This window comes from Triticum urartu, unplaced genomic scaffold (genome assembly GCF_003073215.2).
Source record: "Triticum urartu cultivar G1812 unplaced genomic scaffold, Tu2.1 TuUngrouped_contig_6536, whole genome shotgun sequence".
NCBI lineage: Eukaryota > Viridiplantae > Streptophyta > Magnoliopsida > Poales > Poaceae > Triticum > Triticum urartu.
The window spans coordinates 4,759-15,489 of record NW_024117305.1 but is presented as its reverse complement, the minus strand read 5'-3'; the positions used below and the strand labels follow the sequence as shown (position 1 = coordinate 15,489).

The following is a 10,731-nucleotide window of genomic DNA, read 5'->3' as shown; positions in this document are numbered from 1 at the left end:
GTCTGCTTGGCCTTTAAGGCCTGTAATTGCACGCCTGTGGGCTTAGCAGACCCACAGGCCAGCGCCCCAATTTTTTTTATAGTTTTTTTATTTTCTGCTTTATTTTCTTCTATTTATTTCTGCGTAGTTTTTTGTATAGTTTTTACTTTTCTGTTATATTTATTTTCTTCTATTTATTTGTGTAGTTTTTTGTATAGTTTTTTCTTTTCTGTTATATTTATTTTCTTCTATTTATTTATGAGTAGTTTTTCATCTAGTCTGCTTTATTTTTTCTTCTATTTATTTCTGAGTAGTTTTTTTCTTTTCTGTTATATTTATTTTCTTCTATTTATTTCTGAATAGTTTTTTTATATAGTTTTTTTCTTTTCTGCTATTTTTTCTTTTCTGCTATTTTTTCTTTTCTGCAAAACCTGATGGTCAAAGTCTGGAGTTATAACCAAAGTTTTAAAAAAAGAAATGCCGACGTGCAATTAGTTTTTGCCATAACAGAAGAAGTCCGGAGTTGTAATAAGTTATTAAAAATAAAAAAGAGGTGCAATGCTCGTTAATTTGCTTCAAGCCTTTCAGAATAGTGTAAACTGCACTGCGTGTAGCTCCGTGCAATCTACCATATTCCTGGAGGCTTGAAACTAAGCAACGTGAGCATTGAGCCTCTTCTTCATCGTCTCTGCACTCAGGGCTTATAAACCGCTCCTAGTCCCTCTCTCTTGGCGAGGTGGGACTAAAAACAGCTTGCCATAACCTCATTAGTACCGGGTCGCGTTACCAACCGGCACTAAATGGTGATGGTGGGGCCATAGCCTGACCGCAGGCTGACACAGCCTCTTTAGTACCGGTTCGTGGCATGAATCGGTACTAAAGGTTCGCCACGAACCGGTGCTATTGATCGCCGCCACAAACCGGTGCTATTGATCGCCGCCACGAACCGGTGCTATTGTACACATTAGTGCCGGCTGAAATTCAAACCGGCACTATTGTGCTTCACGTTTGACCTTTTTTCTACTAGTGATATATACTCACGGCTGCTATATTGAGACATTGAAAATCATTCCGGTTAAACTTGCACTGATCCCCAAACACAAGCCAACTGGCTAAGATTACAAGGGGGAGCGTCCCCATGTGCTCCTCGTCTGCCTCCTTATATTTAGCAGCTACAGAGTTTTCTGAGCGATTTCCATATATAACATGCTAAATTTGGAGTTAGGGTTGAAAGATATAAATATTTTAAAAAGTACTTGGGTCTGCAAAAAAAAGTTTAAAAGAGAATAGCCGGGCTCAGATTACATTGTGCAGCCCATCTGCTAAACGACACTTGGAGATGCAGCTCTATCTTACGCCAAATGAAATTCATGGAGAAAAGTCAGAAAAAATTGGGAGAACCAGGGATCGAACCCAGACCTCCTGATGGATGCTAGCCAGTCACATGCTTTGTGTGCTTGTGTCGTGTGAGGGTATATTTGTAGATGAACCAAACACAAACAGCCACGACTTAAGAAAAAAGAATCATTTTTGCCACTTAGGGGTGACATTTGATGACGGACAGGCAGAAACATTAGTCCCTTTATTAGTAGGTATAGAAGAATTGGCCATGTTTGTTTCAAAAACCAAATATGCAAGGAAAATCATGGATGCAAATGATTATAAATGCACATCCTAAACCTAGGGAAAATTTGGATGTGACAGAAATGCTCTAGTATCAAGCCAAGTTGCACTCCTCTCCAGTGATTATTGCTTGTAGTAATCCATGCATGCGTCAGTCCAACAAACATATGGGCTAATGTCCAACCAATAGGATGCTGCCAACACAACAAGCTAATTATACTTCTAGTTAAATGTTTAACTGTTTGTATTCGTGTCGAGAGCAGCCAGGCAAAGGTGGTACTAGGTAGGTGGTCGGACGTGTAAAGCCTAACCGTCCATGTAAAAGAACTAAAGGTGCAAATCAACTAAGGCGCTCTCTTCCTTCCGTGGTCGGACGTGTAAAGCCTAACCGTCCATGTAAAAGAACTAAAGGTGCAAATCAACTAAGGCGCTCTCTTCCTTCCGTGGTCGGACGTGTAAAGCCTAACCGTCCATGTAAAAGAACTAAAGGTGCAAATCAACTAAGGCGCTCTCTTCCTTCCGTGGTCGGACGTGTAAAGCCTAACCGTCCATGTAAAAGAACTAAAGGTGCAAATCAACTAAGGCGCTCTCTTCCTTCCGTGGTCGGACGTGTAAAGCCTAACCGTCCATGTAAAAGAACTAAAGGTGCAAATCAACTAAGGCGCTCTCTTCCTTCCGTGGTCGGACGTGTAAAGCCTAACCGTCCATGTAAAAGAACTAAAGGTGCAAATCAACTAAGGCGCTCTCTTCCTTCCGTGGTCGGACGTGTAAAGCCTAACCGTCCATGTAAAAGAACTAAAGGTGCAAATCAACTAAGGCGCTCTCTTCCTTCCGTGGTCGGACGTGTAAAGCCTAACCGTCCATGTAAAAGAACTAAAGGTGCAAATCAACTAAGGCGCTCTCTTCCTTCCGTGGTCGGACGTGTAAAGCCTAACCGTCCATGTAAAAGAACTAAAGGTGCAAATCAACTAAGGCGCTCTCTTCCTTCCGTGGTCGGACGTGTAAAGCCTAACCGTCCATGTAAAAGAACTAAAGGTGCAAATCAACTAAGGCGCTCTCTTCCTTCCGTGGTCGGACGTGTAAAGCCTAACCGTCCATGTAAAAGAACTAAAGGTGCAAATCAACTAAGGCGCTCTCTTCCTTCCGTGGTCGGACGTGTAAAGCCTAACCGTCCATGTAAAAGAACTAAAGGTGCAAATCAACTAAGGCGCTCTCTTCCTTCCGTGGTCGGACGTGTAAAGCCTAACCGTCCATGTAAAAGAACTAAAGGTGCAAATCAACTAAGGCGCTCTCTTCCTTCCGTGGTCGGACGTGTAAAGCCTAACCGTCCATGTAAAAGAACTAAAGGTGCAAATCAACTAAGGCGCTCTCTTCCTTCCTCCGGAAGGCACCACTTTCCCCTCAGCTGCTACCTGCTAGTATATAAACGGACGCAACCTAGCTACGTACTCCATCCACCAAAACAAGACAGCGCGGAGTGGAGAGTGGAGAACCAAGCCGTAGCTCCGGTAAAGCTTCAGCTACGATGAGGACGCCGCCGGAGATGCCGCTGGGTCTCCCCTTCACCGTCGACACATGGGGCCCATCCCGCCGCCACCGGTGCCACCGCTTCATCACCCACGCGCACACGGACCACATTGCCGGTGCCTGGGCCGGCCCCGGCGACACCGTCTACGCCACGCAGCTCACCATGCGCCTCGCCCTCGAACGCTATCCCCAGGTTAGATACTTGCTGCTGGAGAGCCTCGGTTAAATTTTGCTAGTTCCTGTTTGGTACGGTGTTTGTGCTGATTAATCGAGACCTCTCGTCCGGTTTGGTTGTATTAATTGTAGCTGGAGCGGGTTAAGTTTGTGGAAATGGAGGTGGGAAAGAGGTGGGTGGTGGACGACCCTGGCGGCGCCTTTTCCGTCACCGCCTACGATGCCAATCACTGTGCTGGTAATCTTGAATCTAGCAAGTTGGAGAACGGCCACACCGTCTATCAAATTCTCTCGTTGTCAATAGAAACCTCAGATAAAAGAATAATCTGCATCAACGAGTCATAAACAATTGAATGGAAATAATAAAGTAGTACTTGGGTGTACAGATGTACAACAATTATTTTTTGGAAAAAGGTGTAAAATACTCCAGGTAATCCTACAATAAAATTAGTAGAACACCAAGTTTTAAGCTTTCTACATCAAGTTCACACTTGCTTCCGCCACTACATACACGTAATAAGGCATTAAATGTTAAACATGGAGTTTCCTTCTGGGTAGACTAAAGCCTGAAGCCCTACTAGCCACCCAATCGATGTTTAGTGCTTTTTAACAATTGAGTTATATACTATATAATATTTGGTGTTATATCCGAGGAAGAAAAAAGATGTGCCTAACAAATAGGCCAATTCAAGAATTATACATGACCCAAGTCTCGTCTGTGTATATATAAATCTATTATAGACCACATGTGTGTGAAAAGTAAGTACACTGTGTATAGAATAGTGCCCATCGTTCAAAGAGTAATATGTCTGCATTAATATGAATAAAAGGAAGACCCAAAGAATCTACCTCTATCATGTATTAAGGTTCTAAATTTCAACTAAATTTCTGAAATTTTAGTAATTTTGGAGGGTACCAAAATATTTGTAAGCTTAAAATTTGGGAACAGATGCCAACTATTTTAAAAGAAACATAAACTTTTCAAATTTTGTTAAAATTAATTGGATTTTGATTGATCAAAATTTAGATGAACTTGTTTTTTTTTTAAATTTCGGTGAGTTATGGAAACTTACCATGACCAAAATTTGAAACCTTGTCATGTACTGCCCATATATTGCATAGAAAACTGAAAAAAAAACATACACACAACAACATCCAACAAACATAAATAGTAATTAATACAACTTAATATTTTTTTCTATTTATCAAAATATATTTCTCGCCAGTTGCCCTCTTCGCTTTTTATTGAGTCTATACATTGTTTCATTTTTTTAATAATTGATTAAGTTTCTAGAAGAAAACTATCAACATATACATTAGAAAATGAGTATCATTAGATCAATTCTAAAGACAATTCCACACTTATTAGTCATAAACATGTTCACATATTTAATAATACACGCGCTGCAAATTGAACATGGTTGGGGCTGGGCGGTTGACACTTTCCGTGCGCTGTGACTCCAGGAGCGGTTATGTTGTTGTTCGAGGGTCCATTTGGTACCATACTGCACACGGGGGACTGTCGGCTCACATCACATTGTGTGCAGAAATTGCTACTGAAATTGGAAGCAAATCTTTGCCGGTTGGACACTGTGTACCTGGACTTGACATTTCCCAAATTCCTCGAGTTTCCGAGCAAGGAGTCTGCGATTCAGCAGGTTTCCTTCTAGACTGAGGCTTTATATATGCTTGTTGTGACTTATTGGACTAAGAAACGGCTCCCTGATTGCAGGTTATAGCTTGCATATCAAAGCATTCGCGTGCACCTTTCATTTATCTTGGATGTCAAAGACTTGGCCAAGAAGATATCTTAAAAGAGGTGTCAAGGTCATTTAGATCGAAAATCTATGTTGATAAGGGACTGTACTTGGATTGTTTTAACACATTGTCCCACACTGTCCCTGAAATAATCACTGATGATCCAACTGGTCGCTTCCAGGTGTGTTAATCTATGAAATACATTCAATTCTGTTAATGCGACCTTCCATTATGTTATTTGTTTCTTCAAATTACACCCACATATGAGAAAATAATGTAATAGAGGCTACATATTTTCTCCAGCCCTCATGGTCACACTTTTCTCTCATTCATCTAATCACTTAAGTAACACGTACAGGAGATGCACGCACGCACACCAGCCACCACACACGGCCTCACGTCATTCTCCACTAACCACTAACTCCACGCACTATGCTCGCTAACTAACAACATCCAGTTAACAACCCGCTAGCTACATACTCTCTCCGTTCCAAAATAGATGACTCAACTTTATACTAACATGGTTATCCTCGGGACTTGCGCAACTCTCCTCAACGGCCATATGACCTGGGCGTCATTGGCACGTACACCACTCAACTAGCATGCACAACAGCTAGCCCACTAACATGATACACACACATGCACGTGCACACATGTCAAGATTTACTCCAAGAGTGAGAGAACATTGTAATATCATATTATGTGCGGCAAAAATTACTAAAAAAGATTACATCCACAACTTTGCATTAGGATTCTAGAGGTAAATAGATATTCTAACTTCTTAACTTGGCAGGTACTGCCAGTTCGATCCGAGGAGCTAAATAAGATAGCAGCCGAGAAGCTCGAAGAGGCAAGGGCTAGCGATCAGCCAGAACCTTTATTTATTCGTCCTTCAGCATGGCGGTATTCCAATGCCTATGCTCAAAACCGGAAACCCAGCCTAACAGAAGCTGAGCAGGATGGTAATGTATGGCGTGTTTGTTTCTCCAATCACTCCTCTAGTAATGAATTAGAGCAGGCACTGCAACTTCTACAGCCTCAGTGGGTCATTTCAACCACTCCCCCAAATTTTGCGAGTGAACTGAGTTATGTAAGGAGACGCTATTTATCGCACACCACACAGGGACATGCGCCATCAAGCATCTGTTTCCGCACAACATCCAGAGGGAAGGAAGACTATGAATATTTTATTCGAGGAATACCGTCCCGAGGGCAGAGGTAATTAGTTATGGAAAATGGAATCTTTCGTGAAACTCACGATACAGACACATTTCTCCCTTGTAAATTCTTGAAATGAAATTTGATTTAATTAATTGACTTCTCACTTCACTTTTGTATTATTTTCTTAAAAAATTGATGTGCATGAAGAAGCCCTAGAGTTGTGCAGATAGAAGAAACATGGGTGGACCATAGGACATTTGGACTATCAATGGGTGTGAACGGTTATACTATATCAAAACATGTTATCAACATGATGGGCAAAGCTATCATTTCAGAACAGCGTGATGCACATTTCTTGAAGCATGTGTTGCATTCCGAGCTTGGAGTGAGTGCATTTATTTTCATCCATCCCCATAAGCAATTTAATTAATATGTGATTGAGGTATATTTGTTTAAAGTGGTAATATCCTGTTTTATTGAATTTTACACATTACATCATTACATTGTTTGATAAAAAAATGTTTGTGTTTTCGTGGTGGTAGATTTGTTTTAGATTACTCCCACTAATTTTCTGTATTCATTAGCTTGTTTTAGTATTCCACTTAACCCCATTAGCTTGTTTTTACTACTTTTCGCTCCTTTTTTCACTAATTTTTTGTATTCATTGGAGTATGTATGTACTCCCACATTCAATACCTCTAAAATAAACCTACTAATCATGTTTATCATTCTTAATATACTTTGTTAATTAGTACTTCCTTCTTTCCGGTTTATAGGGCTCATCTCAAAAAAATCGTTTTTCCATTTTATAAGTCTGAGCTCTACTACTCATCATGACTTGTTCAGATTTCAACATGCTGCATGCAAGGATCAAGAAAAAACTAACCAATGCATGTTGAAGTTTTTGGTTATTTAATGGTCATGGATGCATGCATTGTAATTAATGCATCGGTAATACAACTTTTTAAGAAAAACGAGTGTAGTAATTAAGTATTTTTGCAAACTACGAAATTTATTCCACCACTCATCATCTATCTTGGTTGGAGAGATTTACAAATTGAGCCCTATAAACCAGAAAAGAGGTAGTACCCCCTTCGACTAGCCACAGTGGGAGTAACTTCAGCAGTAACATCGAGTCCAACTCAGCAAATTTGCTTATGTGGCAATGAGTTAATGAGGAGAGAGATAGTTGTAGTAACTTAGCTAGTTACTGTAACATCACATGTCCCAATGCAATATGAGTCTATAACCTAATAAATGAATCTTTGCATGTTACCACACTTAAGTTACTACCCACTATGAAGGTAGTAATATAGTCTAGGGATATGTGTATGTTACTCTCCATTGTGGCTAGGTATGTTACTAGTGTATGTTACTCTTCATTGTGGCTAGTCTTCGTCTAGGTGAATAAGTCATCTTAGGTTGTGCAACACAACCAAGGTGGAGAGAAAAACGAGAGAACTTAATGTTTATTTGCTAATTAATACCATTGTATGCAACGAACTGACCACTGCATGTTATGTTTGGTAGTCTCAAGTCATTAAAAGCATACACGCCCCACATCTCTTATTGGTTGATTCCTTTATTTATGTCAAAAAACAAGAAACATTTTGATTTTCATAAGGTGACTTACACACCTAGACGGAGGGAGTATATATCATTATATACAGTGATCTTATTTTTATTTTCCACATATCTATTTTTCTCATACAGAAAATGCTTCAAGGCCCCTCCCCATGCCGAGAAAACATTTCAAACTACCTATCTGAGCCCAACCAGGGATTCAAACTCGAAAACATGGATGCAGTGAGTATACATTTATGGCACTTTGTATAGTCATTTCTTATCACCATGTATAACATTTTCCAGTTTTTCATTGCTTCAATGCATGTACAAAACTAATCATTACGACATGACATGATCACCTCTGCAGGTTCTTGTACCATTGCTAAATTCCAAGACTTGGTACCTAGTTGTAGCAAATTTTTGGAAGAGACGGTTCGAGGTATTGAGCCCAATGGGGTGCACTGACGAATTGATAACACAAGCACAGTCTATTGTATGCAACTTCCGGGAAGATTTTCATAGTGCATATCCTCAGCTCCATAGCGTAAAAATCAAAGACATGGACATTACCTTCCATACCATATCAAACTCAGACAACGAGTTGAGTTTTATGCTCAAATATTTAATGCAATATAGCACAAACTTTTCCAATTTTTCACCATTTCTCTTAAATGTTAAATGGATTATTTTACGAACTAATTTAACCATGCCCCTTCGCTTTCCTTTTCTTTATCTAATTGGATAGATCCGACAGTGGTATATTTATCATGAAGGCATTAGATTTATATGATGGAGAGAAACATATCTTCTTTAACGATGTAAGTAGTCATTCCTCTCTTTTCTCATCTGCCATGGTTGCCTAAATACTCCCATATAACAATAGAGAAGTATGCGTTTTCAAATTGAGTAGGCATCACTAAAATGCCAATAAATCTTAGTAAATATTATTTCTCTCTAATCAAATGTGTCACATACAGTACTTTTTTCACATTTCATTAATAGTGGAAACATCTGGTTATGCTTTACTATAATGCTTATAACATAATTCATTGATTGCCAGTCTGACGCCGAAGGACTCCGTGAACACTTGGCATTATATTTGTTGCACCACAAGTATAATGAGATGCCCCACAGACATGTACAAGGTTTAGTGGGTCCCTAAAGTCAACTATCCGATTGTAAACTATGACTTCATGAAGGTGATCCAGATTATGTTTGTTACCATCTACGAGGAATGCTGCCAAGAGAGTTTATGAATGTATCATTTGAAATTGTCCACATGAAGCTAATGTTGTTGATCATGAGTTAGCTTGAAGCACAAAGATCTCCACTCCATGTTTGATTGGATAATCCACTTAATTTTATTTCACACCTATGATAATCTACTTAATTTTATTTCCAAACATGATACATTTTTAGCCTGGCCTTTTGTCTCAAGCTGAGTTTATTTCCCTAACTACATGAATTGGAGTATTTTGATCCCATTTGCTCGTGCCTGATGCTGTATTTGGTAATATTATTGTGGAGCTCGTATATGTACAGAGGTCTTGTTGCAGAAATGTTTGCAACAAAGGCCTTGTTGCAGAAACTTTTACAACAAATATTCTGTTGCAATTCTTTTTGTCTTTATTTTTTGCAACATAGATGATGTTGCGGGAGGACTACTACAACATGAATAATGTTGCAGATTTTTTTACTGAAAAAGATGACGTGTTTGTGGTATGAATCGAGAAATTTCTGTAACAAAGATAATGTTGCGGGTGTGCTTTTGCAACAAGGCCGTTGTTGCGGAAAAGAATAAAAGACCCCCGCCGACGGAGCAACGGCGGAGGCTAGAGGGGAGGCCAGAGCGGAGCTCAGGCATGCCCCTCGAGCGGCGGTCATGGCAGCGAGGCGACTGCGACGCTTGCAAGGCCATGGCATGCGGGGGTCGGGCTGCAGAAGCTGGCCCCTCTCACACCAGCGGCGCCGCGGACAGATATTGGCGATTGTTCCACGGCAAGCTTGAGGTGGTCGGAGTACCACAGGAAGGTGGCAGACTCGGCGGGAGATCGGGAGGAGCACGAGCAGTGATTTCTCTAAAGGACCCAGATCCTGCAACAAAGCCCTTGTTGCGATGAGATAGATTGCAACAACAGGCTAGTTGCAAAAACTTTGTGGTGGTGGCCATGAGGCACGTGGCATGCAGAGAAGGAGGCGGACGCCAGCCTGCGATTTGCCGGTTGATTTATAACGCTTTCCTAGAAAGAACCGGAAAGACGAGGTCGATCCGTTCCACATACATTCCGAGTACACCTGGGTCGACGCCACCGAGAAGAAGCGTAGGATGAAGGCAAAGAAAGCCAAGGGCAGGCGCGGCACAGCCCGGAAACAGTCGTCAAAAAGCACCTCCTCGGAAGGGGGCTAGCACCCTATGATGGACGGCTTTGAGTAAAACAGTGTTACATCATAGGCCTCCTTTGGTTCATAGGGTAGGAAAATCGTAGGAATAAGAAAGTCATAGGAAATGAGATGACATGTATCTCAAATCTTATGAGTAGGAATAGGAAAGGAGATGCCCTTTGATTCACATCATAGGATTTTTTCCATTGAGTCTAGGCTAATGTTTATTTTTCTATAAAATGTGGAGGATAGGAAGAATTCCTCCATAGGAATAGGATTTCATTCCTACAAACCAAAGGGCTCTAAAAGAATTTTTCCTATAGAAATCCTATCCTATGAAATTTCTACAAGATTCCTCTAAACCAAAGGAGGCCTTAGGTTGCCCCGGTGTCCGTCCATAAGATGTTTACTAGCAAAAATGTCCATGTGTTACAACGGGAGAAAACAACCCTCTAAACGTGGCTAAACACCTCACCCTCATGCCCATAACATAATAAACATGACTAATACCTCGTCATCAGGTTCATATCCTCCATTTCAATATAACTTCAGACACATATT

At 40.6% G+C, this 10,731-nt stretch overlaps 1 protein-coding gene across 2 annotated transcripts; it reads left to right on the top strand.

Moving 5' to 3' along the window:
• Positions 1 to 3,060: 3,060 nt before the first annotated feature.
• Positions 3,061 to 9,178, top strand: LOC125530753 (5' exonuclease Apollo-like). 2 transcript variants are annotated; one of them, XM_048695153.1, is made up of 10 exons: positions 3,061 to 3,322; positions 3,436 to 3,541; positions 4,768 to 4,961; positions 5,036 to 5,242; positions 5,855 to 6,279; positions 6,430 to 6,607; positions 7,936 to 8,028; positions 8,156 to 8,388; positions 8,534 to 8,606; positions 8,849 to 9,178. In XM_048695153.1, the coding sequence occupies exons 1-10, from the start codon at positions 3,128 to 3,130 to the stop codon at positions 8,948 to 8,950; spliced, it is 1,806 nt and encodes a 601-aa protein (XP_048551110.1). In that variant the 5' UTR covers positions 3,061 to 3,127; the 3' UTR covers positions 8,951 to 9,178. The 2 variants fall into 2 exon arrangements, with proteins under 2 accessions (XP_048551110.1, XP_048551111.1); XM_048695154.1 differs by lacking the exon at positions 5,036 to 5,242.
• The last annotated feature ends 1,553 nt before the right edge of the window (positions 9,179 to 10,731 follow it).

Excerpts from the sequence above, each read along its gene's own strand:
- LOC125530753 (XM_048695153.1), top strand. The coding sequence starts at position 3,128 with ATGAGGACGCCGCCGGAGATGCCGCTGGGTCTCCCCTTCACCGTCGAC. Across the intron at positions 8,029-8,155 it reads AACTCGAAAACATGGATGCA|GTTCTTGTACCATTGCTAAA; the intron begins GTGAGTATACAT and ends TCACCTCTGCAG. Across the intron at positions 8,607-8,848 it reads AACATATCTTCTTTAACGAT|TCTGACGCCGAAGGACTCCG; the intron begins GTAAGTAGTCAT and ends ATTGATTGCCAG.